This window comes from Protopterus annectens, chromosome 4.part0 (assembly GCF_019279795.1).
Source record: "Protopterus annectens isolate FY-2018-M chromosome 4.part0, PAN1.0, whole genome shotgun sequence".
In the NCBI taxonomy this organism is placed as follows: Eukaryota; Metazoa; Chordata; order Ceratodontiformes; family Protopteridae; genus Protopterus; species Protopterus annectens.
Window position 1 is genome coordinate 977,062,739 of NC_056733.1, and position 22,151 is coordinate 977,084,889.

Genomic DNA, 22,151 nt, shown 5'->3' on the forward strand with positions numbered 1-22,151 from the left:
TAGAGAGTTGAGTGAATTGGAGGTAGTGGTGGAATTCTAGCCAGGCGAGGTTTGAGAGGGCGATACAGTGATGTGAGCGGGTGGGCAAGTTTGATGCAAATTTTGCTATTTTATGGCAGCATTGTTGTAGCGTACTACTAAGTGATGCATGGAGGTTGGTGAAAATGGGATTACCGTACATGAGAGATGGAATGAGCAAAGTATTTGTTAGTTTGTTCCTAGTTTGTTTATCAAGGTATAGTTTATGCCGGTATAATTTGGTTCCCTATTACGCTGTCGCAGATGCAGGTTGTCAAATGCGTCTTTGTTGAACAATAAAGCGCGAAAAGGCAAAATAGTGAAGCGGCATTTCAGTAAATTCTTTCCCTGGGAAAGAATTTGTTTGGCCTCTTTCCCTACTTTGCCTTTCGGCACTGTAGTGCGATCTCGGAGTTGGTATATTTAAGTAGGGGGGGGTGTGGAGGGTGAAGCCTCCCACGTTAAGTAATGTTTTACTGTTTTTTTTTTTCCGGAACAGCGATTGTTTTCCATTGGAAAATAATCGCTGTTCTGAAGTTTCAACGTTGTAAGCTTTCACTTACATGGGGTCGATTATCTGTCATTCACTCTTCTGAGCGTGCAATATGATAATATAGACCCTATAATTTGCCTAGTTTGAAATGGGTCTTCTTTATCGTGTTCAATATATTTTGTTCAAAGGAGAGTTTGTTGCCAATAGTAATTCCTAGTAGTTTTGTGAATTGTACCTATTCGATTACTGTTTTGTTATAACTAAAACTTTTCAAAGTATCCAAACTGTCCGGAGTATTCACAGTGTTTGCAGAGTTAAAATAAAGCAGTTTCAGAGAGATTGTTGCACAGGTGGGCATAATTACAAGTACCTGGTCTATGCTTATATTTAAATGAATTTTGTTGATATGGCAGTGGGATTTCGCAGAGATAGACCGCTTGTGTTTGATAATAATATTACTGAGAACTGGCGAGTGTTTGAGCAAGAATATGATATTTTCATACAGGCTGCATTTTCTGATAAAGACGCACATACAAGAGCATTTATGCTCCTCAATTTAGCTGGCTCAGAAGCCACTGAGAGGAAACGTTCATTTGTGTATGCACCTGTTGTGTATGCAGGGGAGGGGGAGAACCACCATATTGTGATACAGGCTGAAACGTGGGAAGACCCTGAGTGCTTACAACATAAATTTAGACAGATTTGTAACCTTCAAATGAATATTATAATGGAAAGACACATTTTTTACACACAAAGTCAAAAGCCTGGTGAAACTGTAGCAGTATATATTATGGACTTAAGAAATAAAGCAAAAATGTGCAGATTTGGTAGTCTGAGAGATGAGTTGATAAAAGACAGGCTTGTGTGTGCTGATAATAATGATGAAGTATGAAAGATTTTGCTTAGAGATAGTGATTTAACACTGAGCAAAGCTATAGAGATTTGTCAAATACATGAGCTTACAGAAAAGCATACAGATATGCTTACGAATGAGAAAAGCATGTCTGCAGTATCTGATAGTGTGAATATTGAAAGTGCACAGCAGGAAGTTAAGATGAAATAGAAATATAAACTGAAGGCTGCCACAGCCAACCTTATTGTTAACTGTTGCAATTGTGGAGGCAGTCATGAATCTAAATGGGAAAAGTGCTTAGCTTTGGGTCAGCAATGTCACAAATGTAAAAAGTGGAATCATTTCAAAAGGCTTTGCAAGTCTAAAGTGGCACAATCTTTTATTAAAAGAGAGCATCTGAATAAGCAAGTAGATGAGATAGAGAGCTGTGAGCAAGCTTTTTATGTTGATGGTTTCTATGTGATCAATGAAATAGTTACTACAGTCGACTATTAGTTGGCAGCCAAGAGTGAAATATTTTGTACTGTATAAATTAATGGGAAACCTGTAGAGCTTAAAGTAGACACTGAATCCAAGTGCAAAGTTATATCAGCACAGATGTTTGCCAAAGTATAAGCTGGTGAGAAACTTGATTCAGCAAAGTGTGCAAAACTATATGTTTATGGTGGTGAAGAGATTCAAACTGATGGTGCAGTAGTTCTCACATGCCATTCTGCTGGAAACAGCTATGACTTCCAGTTTTGAGTAGTCAAAAGACATATGCAGTCACTGTTAGGCCTCAAAGACAGTTTGAGAATGGGACTGATTTCATTTAATGAAGAGGTCCACCATCTAAATATGAACAACCACGATAGTTTTACACAAAGTATTTTTAGTGAATATGCTGATATTTTCAAAGACAAGCTTGGAAAACTTCCAGTGACAAATTCCATGAAGTTAAACCATGAAGTAAGCCCAATTGTCAGACCAGCATGGAAGATTCCAGTAGCAATGCAGAATAAAGTAAAAACAGAACTAGACAACATGGTGAATTTAGGTGTCCTTACTCCAGTAGAACAATCAACTGAAAGGGTATCCTCCATGGCTGTAGTTCATAAGAAAAGCTCAGATGATATTTGAATATATGTTCATCCAAGAGATTTAAACAAAGCAGTTAAGCATCCTCATCATCTGATGCATACAGTAGAAGAAGTAGCCGCTGTTATGCCAAATGCCACTATTTGTACAGTTTAGATGCAAAAAGTTCTTTCTAGCAAATTTCTCTGGATCACAAATCTTCATTGTTAACTACATTCAGTACACCATTTGGCAGATACACATTTTTGAGGATGCCATTTGGGATAAATTCTGCCAGTGAAGTATTTCAACGTGTAATGGAGCAAATTCTTTCTGCTTACCCATGTGCTATTATAGTAGATGACATTATTGTTGGGGGCAATGGTGAAGACAAACATGATATAAATCTCAGGAAAGTTGTAGACCGTGCATGTGAAGTAAATCTTAAACTGAATCCTCAGAAATGCAAATTCAAACTGAAAGAAGTTACTTATGTGGGACATTTTTTTTACCATTTCTGGCTTACAACCAGATCCATCTAAGGAAGCAGCAATTCTTGAGATGCCAGTTCCAGAAAGTGTCACATCTTTACAACATTTTCTTGGTGTGGTCAACTATTTAGGAAAGTTCATCACAGACTTGAGTGAGCTTTCAGCACCGCTGAGTTGACACACAAAAAATGTTAACTGGTCCTGGTTGGAACAACACCAAGGAACATTTGATTTTCTGAAGAAAAAAAATTGCCAATCCATCCACATTGAGATATTATGATGTTCACAAGCCTGTACCTCTTTCATGTGATGCTTCAAAGTATGGTATTGGTGCAGCATGTCTTCAAGAAGGCATTCTTCCTACAAGAAACCCATCTCTTGAAAAAAGATATTGATAAACTAGCCACAAACAAATATACAGTATTGGTTAGTTCAGAGCACACTCAGAAAAAAAGAGGAGTGGCTATTTTATGGAATAAAAGTATGCCCATTCCTAAAACCATTAAGTCTTATCAGGATGACAAAGGAATGTTTTGTATGGTTACAATACAAATTAATGGGAAGACTTACACTTTAATTAATGTATATTGGATACCTGGAATTGGTATTAATACAGTGAAACATCATCTTGATAAGATCATATCATTCTCTATAGGAGATATTATTTTAGCTGGTGACTTTAATTGTATACTACATGAAAGTGATACTACCACTGTAGGAAAGAGAAGAATTACATCTAATGCAAAACATTTAAAGGATTTTGCTAATTCTTATCATTTGAATGATATTAATAATCAGATAGATTCAAAATCATTACCATACACCTTTTTTCTAACAGATACAAAACTTATTCAAAAATAGATAGGGTCTTTATTTCTAACCAGATGGTAACAGATTTAATTAATTCCAAAATCATTTCATGTCCTATATCTGATCATAATTCAATTGTTTTTGAATTCATGATAAAATATACTCATAATGTTCAGATCAAAAGGATACCAGCATACTTAACTCAACTAAAAGACTATAAAGAATATATACTTTCAGAAGTAAAACATTTTTTAGACATAAATAACACTCCTGAAGTCTCCATTGTTTATGTTTGAGATGCTTTAAAATCATATCTATATGGACAAAGTATCAGATGGTATAATAATAAAAGGAAATCTTGGGATAAGGAATTGTTAGATATTCAAAGTAAATTAGACTCTTATAAACATAATAATAAAGAAAATATTATGGACAAGAAAGTTATTGAAGAAATAAACAAACTAAATGAGAAATACAAAGAAATTTTAACTCATAAAGTTAAAATAACTTTAGAGAAATACAAGTTTTTGTCTTATTCAATAAGCCCCAAATACTTACATAGACTTAAAAATAAAACAAAAAGGTTGAATAAACAAAACCATATCAAAGAAATCTTTTCTCTAAGGAAAAAGAAGAATGTTTCTAGTATACCAGAAATACTAGATGAATTTAGAAATCACTTTCACAAAATTAACCATAATAATATTAACATGGAACCTAAAGATAAAATAAAGGAGTTTATAACCACAAATATGAATAAAAAGCTTAATAAACAACAGATTAAACTATTGGACAAGAGTATTTCATATACAGAAGTTATTACACAAATAAATAAGCTTAAATCAAACAAAGCACCGGGTAATGATGGTATTATACCAGAGATATATAAACTCCTTTCTAAAAATACATATTCATTAATACATAAGATTTTTATTTTGGCCCAAACTGAGTTAATAACCCCCCCATCTTTGCAATATACATTTATTTCGCCAATTTTAAAACCTAATAAAGATCCAACTAGATGTTCTTCATATCGGCCCATCTCATTACTTAATGTTGATTATAAAATGTTTATGAATATCTTTGCTGATAGATTGAAGACAATCATTCCCGGCATTATAGATATAGATCAGACAGGCTTCATTGTAAATAGAAATACTTTTGATAATATAAGAAGAACTTTAACATTAATAGATTTTGCAAATAGGAAAAAGAAAGATTTAACACTTATTAGTCTTGATATAAGTTCAGCATTTGATTCAGTAAGTTGGGACTATCTGTTTACCTTAATGAAGTGCACAAACATCTCAGATGCATTTGTAAATCTAATTGAACATTTATACAAAGGAATGTTGGCTTATATTAAGGTAGGAACATATGTTTCACAAAAAATACCCATTCTTAAAGGTGCAAAACAAGGATGTCCACTTTCTCCACTATTATTCACTTTAGTAATGGAGCCTTGGGCTAATTTGATCAGAAACAGTACTGACATAGAGGGTTTTGAAATAGATGAAAATACAACATCCAAAATTCAACTTTTTGCAGATGATGTTCTAATTACATCAGCAGGATCTAATTCTTCTATACAGTCTCTATTTGATAACATGATGAATTTTAAAAGTATTTCTGGTTTAATATTCAATGAAGAAAAAACTAAAATACTACCTATATATACATGAAAAAATATTCTCATTAGTGATTTTACTAAATATGTACCCAATTCAGGTCAGATAACTTATTTAGGTATAATACTATCTAAAGATATTAAATCTATTGTATATAATAATTATAATACCTGTTTTCTTAATATACAAAATCTTTTTAATACCTGGAATAATATGTTTTTTACTATGGAGAAGAGACTTACAATTATTAAAATGATAATATTCCCCAAGATTTTATACTTAATACAATCAATAATACTTCCACCTACAAAAATAATTATCAAGAAACTGAACACACTAATGTTAAATTTCTTATGGGCACCTAATAGACCTAGGATTGCATTAAAGAAACATACTAATAGCTGGTCTCAAGGGGTATTTCTTTTCAGACTTTAATTTATATACTATCTCTTCTATTGTAAAAGTTATTACTTTATTAATAGATCAGTTATATGTCACAAAATGGAAAGATTATTGGGAGCTAATTAGTATACACTTCATGAAAATCTCCTTAACACATAAAAATATGATTGTAAATAACTCCATGTTATGGTTACTAAAGGAATTTTGTACTTCACCTATTACACCTAAACATATGGTTTGTTACCCATTAAATATTATTATTAGTTATCGTAACTTTATATTCATGCACCCTAAGTATAGGGAATGGAATTTTATTGTATTTCCTATAATGTATACTCAGGGTATGCTTTTGTCATCTACTTCTGAAGGAACTCATTTAGCTATAGATAATGATCTAAAGTACTGGTATCAGTTGCTATCTGATAATAAAGTTAAAAATCTAGATTTCTTAAAACAAGAATTTGATCTAAGAGAAACTTGCTGGTTAGAGGTTCAGACCTTTAGACAACATCTCATTAATAAAATAGATTTAATGTCTATAACTGTTAAAGAATCTATTCCAACACTGATTGATTACTTGATATTAAATTTACAACATAAAGTTTCTGATAAAGGTAAACTTTCATACATACATAAAGTTATCAGGCAAGAAACTTTTTACAGTGTAGATTCATACTGGAATTATTTCACTTCTATTAATGGGGACCCACCAAATCAACAAGATAAACAATATATATTGGAATCTGCTTATAGAACTACGTCTTCCATTGTCTGGAGACTTTATACATGGAAATTTTTACATAGATCTTTTTATACACCTTTGATGATGAATAAAATAAATAATAAAGATAATCTATGTAAGAGATGTAATGTAGAAATTAATGCTGACTGGGCTCATATGTTTTATGACTGTATAAAATTGAAAGAATACTGGAAGTCAATTAATGAATTTTTGCAGGCTCTTTTTACAGATAATTTCATTATTTCTAAATCTCTTATATTATTCAACACACCTGTACCTCAAAGTGTTAAAACGGTTAAGCTTCCCTTGTTATGGTCTATTCTAGCAGTGGCTAGGAAAACAATAACTAGAAATTGGATTTCAGATACACCTCCTTCGTTCAATGAATTTAAAAATGTTATGAATATAGTGTGCCATATGGAAATAAACACAATTAGGACTAGAACAAATAGAAAAACATCTTATTTTATTGTATGGGATAATTTACAAAATTTGTTAAAAAAATTTTAATTTCAATAGCATGGTATTTTAGTTTAAATAATTGATCTGATTGTAGTGGATGTCTTTGTAAATACTTTAGTTGTTTTGTTGAATATTATAATAATACCTATTTTTAATTACTTGTATAAAATTGTTATGATATTTCTCTTATATGTTAAAACAATAAACCTGTTTTGAAAAAAAAAAAGAAGGCATTCCAGTATCCTGTGTGCCCAGAACTTTAACCCAAACTGAGATGCAGTGTGCACAAATAGAGAAAGAGGTTTTGGCAGTAGTGTTCGCATGTTCAAAGTTCCATGATCATATTTATGGACAACCTGTCCAAACAGAAACTGATCATCATTCTCTAGTGACAATTTTGAAAAAGCCAGTACATACAGCCCCGGCATGCTTGCAATACATGATGGTAAAAATTGCAAAAGTCCAATTTCAATATTGTCTATACAAAGGCAAATATCTCCACCTGGGTGATGCTTCATCATGAGCTCCACACAACAGAAGAGCATGAGAATGAAGCAGCAGACGTAGAAGTCATGGAAGTCAGAAATGTTTAGGTATCGCATCTTCATGAAGTAAGAAATCACACAGCTTCAGACCCATTTCTCCAGAAGCTAAAAAAATGTTATCAGTCAAGGATGGCAAACACAGCAAACCAGTTTACACTAGACACACAGCAGTATTTTCATCATGATGGAAGATGGAATCGTCATGAAAGGTCCAAAAGTGGTAATTCCTTAAAAATTGCAACAGGAATATATCAACATTTTGCATCATATGGTCACCCTGGTTCGGATTCAACCAAAAGAAGGGCAAGAGGCATAGTATTTTGGACTTCTATGTGCCTGACATACAAGGCCATGTCCAACCCGGAATTAATGGACATGCTCCACCTCAAAAAATCCAAATCCACCAAAACCACTAGAGCAAGCGACTTAAACCTTAGCACGGATATAAATAGGACGTGCTGGAGGGATAGATTTATCACTCAGAGACTCCCTATGCTGTGGAATAAAATCCCGGTCCATGTGAGGCAGAGCATCTCGCTGGCTCTGTTCAAGAGAAATCTTGACCTGTGGATGGGAGATCGTAGGTTTACCCCGGGAATCATCTCTGTGTCACTGCTGGACAGAGGCACAACAAACTAATGGGCGCAGTATTTTTTCATATAAGGGGTGGAGAAAGCCGCAAAACTTTGGGCTAGGCTTATAAATGCCTTAGGGCAGACAGCCTAGTATAAACCTATGAACCTATGAACCTATGAACCTAAAGGATATGGGAAGGAAACTCTAGCATGTTCAATTTGTAACAGCACTAAATCGCACTAACAAAAAGAACTACTTCGGTTAAACCAGATTCCTGAATTACCATGGTCGACAGTTGCTACATTTTCAAATGGAATGGCCAGCATTACTTAGTGTTAGTAGACTCTTATTCTTATTGGTTTGAAATTGACCTTCTTTCTAACTTAACATCCAGCACTGTCATTATGAAATTGAAGAGACATTGTTCTTTCCGTGGCAGTCTGCACAAAGTCATTTCTGACAATGGTGCACAGTTTACAAGTCAGCAGTTTAAGAAATTTGCTGAGTCTTGGGACTTTGTCCTTCTTACTAGCAATCCTTAGCATCCTCAGTCCAATGGATTAGATGAGTTTGCACTAAAGAGTGAAAAACGTTTGTTGGAAAAATCCAAGAGAGAGATGGTACCAATGTTTTCCTTAATTTACACAATCTCAGAAACATTCCTCGAGATAACTTGCTTGGTTCACTTGCTCAGAGATTAATGTCCAGACAGACTAGAACAACTCTTATCAGCAAGCAATTGTTAGTACCAATTGTAAAGAACAACAGAATGGTCAAAACTCAACTTTTGAGAAAACGTCAGTCACAAAGGTTGTAGTACAATAAGTCTAGTAAACCTCTAGACCATTAAGACAAGCAGAAGTTGTGAGAATGTAAATATCTAAAGGATATGACCAAGTGGGAATCATCAAGAGCATTTGTGAAGAACTGAGGTCTTACACCATACAATCTGAAGGAATGGATTTCAGAAGGAATTGAAGACATATGTCTCTGAACCAGTGATGCAGCAAACTGGCACTCAGAGTGACTCTACACCTGTTTGAATTCCAGAGGGCAGTTGGCTTTCTTCAAATAGTCCTGATGGAATCCCTGAAGTTCCAACTGTGAAAGAATCCCCAGAGACTGTCCCTGTTGCTAAACCCAGTCAAAGTTTTTATGTGACCCGATTGGGTAGAATTTCCAGACTCAATCCAAAATACAGAGTGACTTGGACTTGAGTTCAAATTTGTTGTTGAAATGTTGATGTGATATTTAGCTTGCAGTATGTCTTGTTCTCATATTGCATGCAGAACAAATTAAAGAGGGAGGATGTAGGCCACTTGAACCTAGTCAGCCACTGTAGCTAGACAGCACATGCATGTAAGTTACTGAGCACGTGCAAGATCAGTGCCATTTTGTAAAGTCAGCAACAGTGAGTGCAAGCATGAATGGAGATGCACATGCGAATGTGTTTGAAGATAATGAGTCAGTTAGTTATGAATTTCGAAGTAGATGTTCCAGTTACAACTCCTGATGTGTTTATGGACAATAAATGACTTGAATGCATACCCATCCTTAGTGTCTCATTTGAATACACGAGGCATGCTACAAATAAGACTGTTTATGGTGCTGAGGCACTCGCTCAAATCTCTTTTCTGGAGAAGAATGTATTCGTAAAAGATTATACAGTCTCCTCTTGCATACTAAATGCATTTTAACTTTTTTTGCGATTTCCCTGGCAACTACACATCATGGGGTGACTTATTAAAGCTTTCAGTTACACAGAAACCTATCAAATCAAAGACATTCTTACAATCTGTTGGCAGTGACACTATGATCATGTTACGACTTACTTCTCAAGACTTGTCTTCCAGATTGTGGAGCATGGAAATTTCCAGTGGCATTGTGAGTGCGTGGTGTGGAAGAACAGCCATGGCAGGGTTAGCCACCCACTGATGTAAACCTCGGTTCTAAATGATAGCTGCTGTTGAATTGGCACCCTGACCCCATGTGTAAAAATGGGACAAAGGGGTTGTTGATGGATGGAAGTTATTAAGTTGTAGCGTTAAACACTTAGTGATATTTTTAATACTTTCTTAAGAAAATAAAACTAATTCATGAGGATTGTAGTGGTAATGATAAATATATGCAACAGAGTCCATGTTAACCTATGGACTGTTTGACAAAAGTGCAAAAGAAAGCCTTGGGTGAAGTGAAAGAAAACCCCTCAGCCCCTCCTGCAAGTGGCTTCACCTTCTGCAGATTCACCATGTTAGATTGATTGTTTTCTTTTTTTTTTTTTGTTATATCCTATCTGGTTAGATTCATTTAGCCAGTGTCCCTTTTCATCAGACACTGACTGTTTTGTATTGTTCTGCATCTCTGCAGATAAAGAAATACCCTGCTTCCTGCATTATTATGATGTTTTGCACTTACTTTATGTTTTGGGTGGTATGGGGGTTGGGGGGGGTGTAGAGATACACTGTGCCTAAAGTACAGTGGAAGCCTGGGACAGTACAATCTCAGATCAGTGTGAGTAGAAACATTTCTCTTTACCCTCACTGTTGTGTGATTGCAAAGCTAGTGTACTTAGAGATGTGGTAGGGTTGCATGAGGGTCCACATCATTCTGCAGAAATATTTCTTTTTTATTTTTCTTCCACTTTTCATGGCTTGGAAGTTGATATATTTTTTATCTGGTACATTGACTTATGATTATCTGTCTCTCAATGATATGCAATATACTCCCTCCTGCAAATACACACACAGTATAACATCCACAGAGCTTGTACAACCTCAGAACAAATTTCCCATTTCTAAAAATGTCCCGTCAGTTAACATAAATTCAGAATAGTGTGTTATATTAATCAATAGCCAGAAAGGCACTGTCATTGAGAGTCATTTAGAATAAACTTATGAATCACTTTGTGACATTTAGCTTATGAAATGTGATAATTTGAACCCTAATATATACAAACAGCTGTAGCAATGGGCAGGTAGCTACTTTGTTGGTACTGTGGTACTCAACAGAGTATTGTCTGCTGATGTTTCACTTTGCCATTTTAAAAGTTTTCAGAAAGGTGCACATTGGATTAGCTGTATTTACTTTTTTTATGAAAACAGAATTCCATGAAAATAAAAATATAGATTAAGGGCCACAAAGTCAAGCATTCTGTGCTACGCTTGATTGTCTGGCTTAACAAAAATGTACATAGAAGCTGCAACAGGCATTCAAAACAATAAGAAACATTAAGAAATAACTGCAACCTCTTTATTTATTTTATGCTCCAACTCCACCAAGAAGAAGGGCTTAGGTTTATTATACTCACAGACTTTACTTTCGGTGTTTTCACCCTTGTCACTGCCTCAGCTGTGGACACTCCTTAAATTAGTCTTTATTAAATACAGCATTTGGTTCCAAGCAGCTTCCCATCTAATTGATGTTTGATGGTGTAAATTGCAGAGGCAGTATAACGCTATGAGTTTGTACTTTACCAGTTGCATATTGGGTCATTCTGTAAACAGATGTTTTTTACTGCTTTTGTCAAGACTGCCTCGTTCTTCTGATCTTTTAAAACTTTGCTTAACTTTCTGAAATGTTTCATAATCTTTGCATGTGTGCCTCTTTGCAACATAACCTGTTTATGGACTGCAGCATTTCTAGAATTGAGTATGGAATTGGGCAGAAACATTGTCACCTGGAACTGTACACTTAAACCCTCAAAACAGATGCATGACCAGGTACTCATTATAACGATGCCTTTCTCACTCTAAATTCAGTAACATCTCCATATGTTAACAAGTAGCAATGGCCTAGCATCAGAGGAAGCTCTCACATTAATGATGCCAGGCTACTAATGCATGCTCTTGTATCTCTTTAGCCAACACTTCCTATTGTTTATTTTCGTATGTTCTTCCACAATGTTCTCATCTTTTTAATAATAACTCTCTCTCCATGTCCTTAATTTCGCCTCCTGCTCATTACTCCTTCTCATGTCATTCTGTTCCTCTATTTTGGCAGCAGAACAGTCTATTATATCTCACTGCCATACATTATTAGAAATATATTCAATATTTTGAATAACTATGTATTAGTTTGCTTGACATAGGTTATCCACTTCTGTAGTGTGGTTTGCTACTTGCAGTACATATTGCATTCTTAATATTTCTGTAAATGTATTTCGGGCTGTGTTTTTAGCTGCCGTGGAGATTTTCTACCCCTGTACATAATTTCTTATCAGTTATTATGTGTGTTTTTCTTGAGCCTTTGTCCCATCTCCTTGTAAAATATTTAATCTGTTGTGGGGCTTTTTCCCATTTGTATATAGTTACTACACTAGTGTTTAAATGTTTTTGACTGTTGCAGAACTTTTCTCCCTGGGCCTCCACTTAAAATGGGCAATTGACTCAAGGGACAAATAAATAAAATAGATAAATTAGGTGCATCAAACCAAAGTTTTTATTTTCTTCTCTTATGTATCTCTTTAGAAACTGTATAGCGGAATTCAGTTTTCTACTATCTCTTTTTTAAGACTTCTCTCTTGTCTAGTAGAACACAGAAAGCTTAACTGTCAACTGAGATCACTAATATAGATCTATTTTTCATAACTGAGAGAGATCATATAATATAAAATTCTTTCAGATGAAGAGTAGATATTTACAATTATTCAAAAATGCAAGGTGGTAAATACTAGGCATAGCCATCAGACGACTGCTTACTGGGCTTCAGCAGCATTAAAAATTATTTTTTGTACATCTGAAAAATCATCTTAGAGTCAATACTTGTCACAGACTCAGACATATGTGATGGATGAAGTCGTAGCATTTCTTAGTGTACAGAAATGTTATGTTGTTATAAATGAATATTATTTTAATTAAGCACACGGTATCTCTGTTTTATTTAGAAGTGGGCGATATTTTGCTACAATCTCACTGTTTTGGTTGGATCAAAGAAACAAGGAACAACAAAGAACACGCACATGTGACTGCAGCCATGGTTTTAACAGTGTGAAATTAAAGCAGTGACTTTCTCCTAATCTCTGCAGAGAGCAATGTTTTTTCTGAAAAGAATGACAGTTGAAAAGAATTTGCAAACAGGAAATTCCTGTGACTTAGAAGCAGCAACTTAAAAGTTCTGAGGTTTAAGAAATGAGATTGTCTCTCAGACTATGTAACAGACTGAGTCCACGGTAACACAGCATCACATGATTTCCAGCTTGAGTGCTTTAAAATAACAACACATTTCTTCTTATACACTCACTCATGAGCTACAAAGGCATATAAAGCATGACTCTACTATCATAATTACATCCCAAAGCATATGCAAAGTCACAGCCTTCCGTTTCCACTGGAATAATTATGCCACTGATAGCAGCTGTGAAAGGTTATCGCTTTGATGTTACTGCTCCTGTAAAGGCGTTCCATTTGAAATAATTCCTACACACAGAAAATCGATGTTTAAATCTTACCTTGTTTAGTATCCGATGTCCAGGATTTGGTACAGTTAAGCCCCATTGCTCCTTTACAGGTCAGAGTTCTGAGTGTTCCAACCGCTGAAAAAATGCCATGGCTTTCTTTGACATTCGTCTGTTAGCAGTAATTAACATTATTTTTTATAATAGCCATGTATCTGTTCTAAACAAATGAGAGTGTCTGAGAATTATTCCTTTTTACTGGCTAAAGATCAGATATTCCTTTGGACTGTTGCCCAGTGTATAATAGTTGTCTTCTTTGTCTTTCAATAACTGGACGTTGCAGTCTTAACAGCAATGAGTGCAGACGAGTCAGTAGCAAGTTACTGTATACTCAGGGGCAACAGCCTTTTCTTTTCCCTTAGGGTTACACATTGCACAGCAATGTTGCAAAAAATCAATTTACCTAATAAGCTTTTTTTCATTAGGTAGACAGTGGGTGAAGAGCGTAAGAGATGAAAGTGTTAAGTCTGTTCATTCCATTACAGTAAGTCATTTTGTACAGTTTCAATGTTAGTTAAATTTATGGGCCAGACTGGCTGATGCAGGAAAGTGTATTGATTTCCAGCTGGGATACATTTCAAGAAATTGGAGGCTTCACGTCTAAGGAGGCACACTTAATTTGCAAACCACCACATATATGTACAGGGGATTTCCTTATACTGTATGTGGTAATATCATGATCACTTAGACACCTGGGAAAAATAAATACTGCAGCGGCATCCTCTACAATGCCATGCTGCAGAGGTTATATACACTCTCCTTCAAATTACAGTGTTTTCCTGTCATATTCTAGTGAACGACTTTGAGTGCAATAAGGCATAGTCATGCAAAGTCTATGAGCTCTGTTTCACAAGAATGTCACCGATATAGAAAGTTCAGGCATTTTCCTCAGAGAACAAGCCAGACTTTTTAAAATAGTTTCTCTTTGGTAGGGGAATACTGACCGTAACAACATAGGCATTCATATTAATATATATTTGCAGTAATAATTAAACATCATTTAGATCTAAATGATGTTTAATTATTACTGCAAAAATATTTTAATGTGTTTGCATTAGTTACAAAACCAAACAAGCAGAGAAAAGGTCATAAAGATTAGCCTCCCTGTTCTAAATCTTTGCAATAGCTGAAATAACTTTAGATTTTTATTGCAGAAAACAAAATTAATTGATTCTGATCTGCCTCCTCTAGTAAATGCCTCCATTTATTGACTCTTCATTGCATGAAAAATGTCTAGTTATGTTACTCCGAATTTGACTGCTTCTTATCTTTACTGCATGATCAACATAGTAGGTGTTCTCTGTTTTTGAAATATGCTGCCCATTGTATTATCTTTGCTGTTTGCAGGCATTCATTTATTTAAACATTATTCCTTTCCCTTACAATGTTGCCTCACCTCTTTGAAGGACCCCCCCTCCCATTAGGTTCATAGGTTCATAGGTTCGTACTAGGCTATCTGCCCTAGGGCATTTATAAGTCTAGCCAGAGTGTGTATGGCTTTCACCACCCCTTAGGATGAGAATACTATGCCCATTTAGGGTTTAGTTTACTGTGCCTCTGTCTAGTAGTGACACAGAGATGACCCCTGGGGTAAACCTACGATCTCCCATCCACTCGTCAAGATTTCTCTTGAATAGAGTTAGTGAGGGGCTCTGCCTGACATGGATAGGGATTCTGTTCCAGAGTGTAGGGAGCCTCTGGGTTATGAATCTGTCCCTTCAGCACGTCCTATTTATTTCTGTGTTGAGGTTTAAGTCTCTTGCTCTCGTGGCTCTGATGGATTTGGATTTTCTGAGGTGGAGCATGTCCATTAATTCTGGATTGGACATGGCCTTGTACGTCAGGCACAGATCACCTCTGAGTAGGCGGTATGCGACTGAATAGAGCTGGAGTTTTTTCAGTCGGGCAGCATATGACATATGTTTAAGACCCTTTATCCTCTTGGTGAGGAACTCTTGGGGTCTTTCCAACTGCTGCAGGTGTCGGGTAAGATACATCCCAAATGGGGCATTGTACTCAATCATTGGCCTGATAAGAGAAGAGTACAGAGGCACAATGACCTCTCTTGATCTAGATGTAAAACCCTACATGATAAGGTGGGCAATATAGAAGGACTTCCTAACCACTTTGGCAATGTGAGTGTCAAATGAGAGGTTACTGTCAACCTGGGTCCCTAGGTCCCTGATTACCGCTTCCATACTTAATGGATTACCACCTATGTGGTAATTTATGGGTACCTTGTTTTTCCCAAAGGGTATGACTATACATTTTTTGGCGTTCAGCTTAAGGCAATGGCCATGGCCAAGGTTTATGCAGCCATTCTTTGTAAGCCATTCCAGACAGGTTCCATGGCTACTGGACTGCTTTTGATATACTTTTTCTGCCCTTTTAATGCCCTTACTGTACTGTTTTTATTAAGTGACAGGCAACGCTTATATGGCATTATCTGGTAAATGATGGATTCTAAGCATTGTGGTCTTTATATTCAGGAAAGCACTATACTGACATAGAAATGTGGAAGCAGTCATTACTTGGGCTTCAGTGGGAGAAGGGTCTGTAATTTTGTGAAGCATGATGGGAAATGTGCCCCCCCCCATAGGTTGGTATTTCGTTTTTCAAAGTCAGCAACACCCAACACAAGTACTAATGAACTCATGGTCACTGATGCTACAATATAGACTGCCAGCTGCTTTAATAGCATCAAAACTCCATAAAATTTCAGCTATAAGATAATGGAATAAAGCAGCCTAGCTGCAGCAAACACTTCAGCTCTTATTGCTGTTGAAGCAGGTAACAACCACACTACAATTATTAATGTGCCAAGGATCACGAAGCACTTATGGGGCTGTGGAACAAACATCAGTCTGGAAGCACAGTGATCATGTCTGTTATACTTGCATAAGAGATTTGCAAATCTGAAAGTAAAAGATTTACACATGTATTATTGCTATGTATATTTATTAAAGCAAAAAGTATAACTGTTCCTTTTATACAGCTATTATATTCATGTTATTTTCTGGTTCTGTTGGTTATGCACATCTTAAGGAAAAAACAACAAACAAACCAAGAAACAAACCATTTTCACTGCCTTCTGATCTCATCTTTCTACATCCCATGAACATGGTGAAGTTTGCTGCAAGCTCATCTTCTTGGGGAAGAATTATCTGGATTTATGGAATTCCTTTCTTATCTGGATCGGGTGAAAACGCAGTGTCCTCCCACCCAACTGAGCGTGACATGAACAAGAAAAGAGGGACACGTTGCTTTTTGTCCAATGACTGCAAATGGTCTGTAGGGTCATTGTTTCCTGTTCTGGGGACAGAAGGAGAGTGTAAGAGGAATAACTGGATATCAAACCTCTGCACACACAAAGGTAAAGGAAACATTGCCAAAATCTGACAAAACGTACTGATAGAAAAAAGTAGACAGCAGCATTGATGAATTTTCATCTCACGGCATTGGCACCAATTCCTGCAAAATGGAATGACTGTGCCACAAATCCCTTGGTCATTACAGAGCTATGGCAAACTACCGTAAAAGAAATAGATTCAGATGAAAAGAAAAGTGTTCTGAATGAACAACTTATTTCAAGAGGACCGCTAAAATATGTCAGACAGAATATGTTCAGTTTCACACACAGTAAGAAATCCCCTTTTTTCACAGAAATCATTTGTGAAAGGAGCTTTATAGTTTTGAGTGTATGGAATCACCAATTTGACTTTAGTGAGTTTTGAATTGAGGTTCCTCATGGTGTAATACAGAAGGAAATAAAATTGCATAGTGTAGCACAAATGGCAAACAGCTGCATCTCACACAAATAGTTACTTAAGTCTGAATATTGTTGTTACTGTTTGCAGACTGAAGGACTTTAGAATACCAAGCCTCTCTGTCAGACACTAACTGCTTCTGCAAGTTCCTGCAAGTTGATATTTATTACTTCAGTAATACTATCAATCTCACATCTGCTGCAGGCATTTTCATCTTTCCCAGCATCAGAGCTTTTTCTCTAATGAATCCTGTCTTCCCTGCATGTAATCAAAGTGTTTGAGTTTTAGTTTTACAACAGACCTTCTAGTGAACAGTCTGGGTTTATTGGCTGAAGTACTGAATGGTATCATTTTCTGGCATACAACCTTACTTATAGTTCATTTCTAACAGACATGTTATTACCGTGAAAAGCATAACTTTGATTATATGGACCATTGTTGATAAGGTGACGTTTTTGCTCCTATAAAATCTTGTTAAGATTTTCAGTAACTTTCCTCCTATGAAATACGTGTGTTTTAATTAGGCTGCAACCATGCAGCGATCTTTGAGTTCAGGAAAATAAAATTTGTCTCTTTCTCTGCTTCCTCCCCATTTCTTTAATTTGAATAGCAGGCCAGCTCTTATGCTTTCTGCCTTCACCTTCATCAACAGGGAACTCTTCCTCATTTTCAGCCATCAGACTGGTATCATTTGAATACCCAAGGTTGTTAACATTTCTTTCACTGCAATTTTAATTTCAAGATCTGAGTCATCTAACCCAGAATTTCACATTTAATGTATAAATTAAATAACTAGAGTGGCAAATACAGACTTGGCCCGCTCCTTTCCAGTCCTGAAACCTTCAGCTATTCCATATTTAGCATCTTGTTTATAGATTCATATGTGATTACTAGGCTAATGGCACAAGAGCCTTTATAAGCCTAGCCTATAATACACACGATATGACACTATTATATCTTAATTCCCCAGATATGGGATGGGGTAGTATCAGGGTAGTGGCTCTTTGGTTGTTGAAGCCCTGAGTCATTTTACAGACTGCCTCTGTCCATAAAAGACATGTGCAGTACCCCGAGAGTGAATTTACAGTTTCCCATCCATTTATCCAAATTCTTTTTGAAGAGAGTGAGGTACAGGCTTTGTTTTACAAAAAATTGGAAGTTTATTCCATAGATGAGGTAGCCTTTGGGATACAAATGTGTGTCTCCAGTAAGTTCTGTTAGAGTCACAGATAAGGTTCGGGTCCATGGAATGGGTGACCCTTGTATAATTTATCTTGTGAATATGTTAGAGTCACAGATAAGGTTCGGGTCCATGGAATGGGTGACCCTTGTATAATTTATCTTGTGAATATGTTAGAGTCACAGATAAGGTTCGGGTCCATGGAATGGGTGACCCTTGTATAATTTATCTTGTGAATATGTTAGAGTCACAGATAAGGTTCGGGTCCATGGAATGGGTGACCCTTGTATAATTTATCTTGTGAATATGTTAGAGTCACAGATAAGGTTCGGGTCCATGGAATGGGTGACCCTTGTATAATTTATCTTGTGAATATGTTAGAGTCACAGATAAGGTTCGGGTCCATGGAATGGGTGACCCTTGTATAATTTATCTTGTGAATATGTTAGAGTCACAGATAAGGTTCGGGTCCATGGAATGGGTGACCCTTGTATAATTTATCTTGTGAATATGTTAGAGTCACAGATAAGGTTCGGGTCCATGGAATGGGTGACCCTTGTATAATTTATCTTGTGAATATGTTAGAGTCACAGATAAGGTTCGGGTCCATGGAATGGGTGACCCTTGTATAATTTATCTTGTGAATATGTAAGATATTCATCAGGCCTGAATCTGAGAATTCCTTGTAGGTCAGGCAAAGGTCACCTCTCAATAAACAATATGAGACAGAGTTAAGGCCTTTAGTTATGCCACATAAGACATGTGTCTTATGCTTTGTGTTTTATCAGAAACCTCTGGGGCTGCTCCAATTAGTGTAAGTGCCTGGTTAGGTACATGCAGAAGGGAGCATTGCACTTGATTATGGGTGACTACAATGGCACTATGACCTCCTTTGACCTTGATGCCAAGCCTTTACTTCTAAGTTGAGCCACACAGAAAGATTTCCTCACTGCTGCAGGTACCTGATGGTCAAAGTTAAGGTTATTATCTACCTGTGTTTTTAGGTCTCTCATCACTGGGTCTACTTTTAGGAGTGTACTAGCAATATTATAATTTTCAGGGATATCTGATTTACTGAAGAGTATGATTACACATTTTTTAGCATTTGGTCTCAGACCATGGTTTTGGTACCAGTCGTTTGTCATTTTAGGCCTGTTTGTAGGATGTCAACATTGTCTGGGGATTCAATGATTGCTCCCAGCTTACAGTGATCAGCAGACTTGGTAAGTCATCAGCAGATATCAGCCTTCACTTCAGAGAAGTCTATACTAAACACGAGGGGTCCTAACATTGAGCCATGTGGGACACCACTAGTAATAGTTTTTTTTTATCAGAACTGGATTCACCTAACTGGACATGTTTCCTGTCATTGAGCCAGTTTGTCTATCCATATGAAGATGTAGGGGTTTATGTCTAACTCAGTAAGTTTATCTATGATACCAGAGTGGGGGATTATGTCTAACACTTGGGCCAGTTCTAGATTTATTTATTCAGTTTGATTACCGGGGAGGTCCACAGGGCTGGGGAGCCCATTTTCAGTGGAGGCCCGGGAGAAAAGCTCCACAGAAAGTTTATTAGATACACATTTTTCAATCATAGTAAAAAATACATAAAAATACAAACAATATGGTTCAATCTCCAAAGCAGTAAACAATCAGTACAATTACAAATAAGTTTAAGAGAAAATGAGTATACAGTGAAATAGTTGGAAGTAATAATTAGTCATGAGAAACAAATAAGTAATTGAGAGTGGGGTTAGGAAGGGGAGAGGTTAGCCAGGAGTGAAGGGAGAGGAGGGTTTGAGAGGCAAGGATGGAAGAGTGCAGTTACATTTCCTGTTTAGGAAGAAGTAAGAATGAAGCTGAGATTTAAAGTTATTGAGGTTATTGCAGGACCGTAGAAAGGAGTGCAGAGTGTTCCATTTTTTTGCTAGGGTACAGGATATGAGAAGCTGGCCTGCTGGGCACTTAGGTTTACGGATGGTAAGCAGATTTTGGTGAGAAGATCTAAGAGGTCTAGGATGGGAATATGGTTGCAGTATGTTGGATAGTGCGGGGCAGTTTGAGGGTTGGAATAATAATTTGTGGACTGTGGTCAATTGGTGAAAGTCAAGAAGGTTGGGGAGTTCAAGCCAGTTTAGGGAGGGAAGGGAATTGCAATGGTGAGAGGAGGATTTGGCACTGGTGGCAAATCTAGCAATTTTGTTGTAGAACATCTCCAGTTTGGAGGTAACTGTGGAAGATATGTTAGTGAACTGGGGAGAGACATACATGAGAGAGGGAAGAATATAGGTAGAGGCAAGAGTTAGCCTAGAGGAAGGAGAGAGGAAGTGGTTGTTTCTGTAAAGTAGGTCAAGTTTTATGTGTGTTTTCTTGATATTCTGCTGAATATGGGAGTTAAATTTTAGCTGATTGTCTATAGTGACATCAAGAAGTTTGGCAGAGTGTACGATCTCTATTAGTGAGTTGTTAAGGCTGGTGATATGACGGAAGTTTTCATCTAGAGGGGAAGATTTGGAAGGGGAGAATAGAAGGATCTTGTTTTTTTTTGGTGTTAAGAGACAGGTGGTTTAGGACCATCTAGTTTTCAGTGGTAGAGAAGGCATTTTGAGTCAGAGATTGGAGCTCAGCTAGGTTAGTGGCGCTGCAAATCAAAGTGGAATGGTCAGCGTATTGGACAATTTTGGAGTTGGGAATGGCTTTATGGAAGTCATTAATAAAGATGTTGAATAGCAAAGGGCCTAGTATGGAACCTTGGGGTGCTCCAGTGGGAGTAGGGAGGAAAGAGGAAGTGGCTTGGCCCCATTTCACTGCTTGGGACCTATTAGAAAGATAGCTGGAGAACCAAGAAAGGGTTTCTTGGGAAAGGTGAAGGTTAGAGAGATGATTTAGGAGGTGGGTATGGGAGATTGTATCAAAAGCTTTAGATAGGTCCAGCAGGATGGAAGATACTAAATGACCAGAGTCACGGGCTGAATTGACAGTATGTAAGAAGGAGAGAAGGGCAGAGTTAGTACTATGTCCTGGGCAGAAGCCATGTTGGGTGGGGGAAAGTAGTTGGTATTTGGTAAGGAATGGTAAGAGCTGTAGATGGATGCATTTTTCAAGAATTTTGGAGATAGGGGAGAGGATGGCTATGGGGCGGAAGTTGGAGATGTTATTTTTGCCACCCTTGTGGAGTGGGAAGATATATGCAGTTCGCCAAAGTTTGGGAACGTAAGATTCGAGTATAGATCTATTGATCAGGATACTGATAGGCAGAGCAATAGCATCTGAGGCTATTTTTAAGGAGGAGGATGGAATGCTATCAGGGGCATTAGAGCAAGGCTTTAGTTTGTAGAGGAGTTTCTTTATTGGTTGGTGGAGACAGGTTTAAGTTTAAAATTAGGGTGGTGAGGGGAGAGAGGTGAGGATTGGTCAGGGAGGGGAGGAGGGTTATTGTTGGTAAAGGTCTTAGTAAGCTCAGCTATGGAGGAGGTGAAGAAGGTAATGAATAGTGTGGCAAATTCTGAGTCAGATTTGCTAGTGTCAGGACAGTGGTTGTTTTTTTGTTCCAGGCCTTAAGAGGGAATTAATAGCGTTCCAAAATTGCTTAGGATTTTTAGCATGATTTTCTTATAGTTTTAAGTAGTATGACTTTTTGTCTCTAATGACTTGTTTTTTGGCTAGGTTTCTCA

General features: G+C 36.7%; 1 protein-coding gene across 1 annotated transcript in view; it reads right to left on the reverse strand.

Moving 5' to 3' along the window:
- Positions 1-13,730, reverse strand: part of LOC122799706 (rho GTPase-activating protein 24-like) — a 1,273,531-nt gene extending 1,259,801 nt beyond the window's left edge. The window contains exon 1 of the mRNA XM_044068942.1: positions 13,523-13,730. Within this exon, the coding sequence (XP_043924877.1) occupies positions 13,523-13,568 (46 nt within the window). The 5' untranslated portion in view covers positions 13,569-13,730. The remainder of the gene's footprint in view (positions 1-13,522) is intronic.
- Between the last annotated feature and the right edge of the window lie 8,421 nt (positions 13,731-22,151).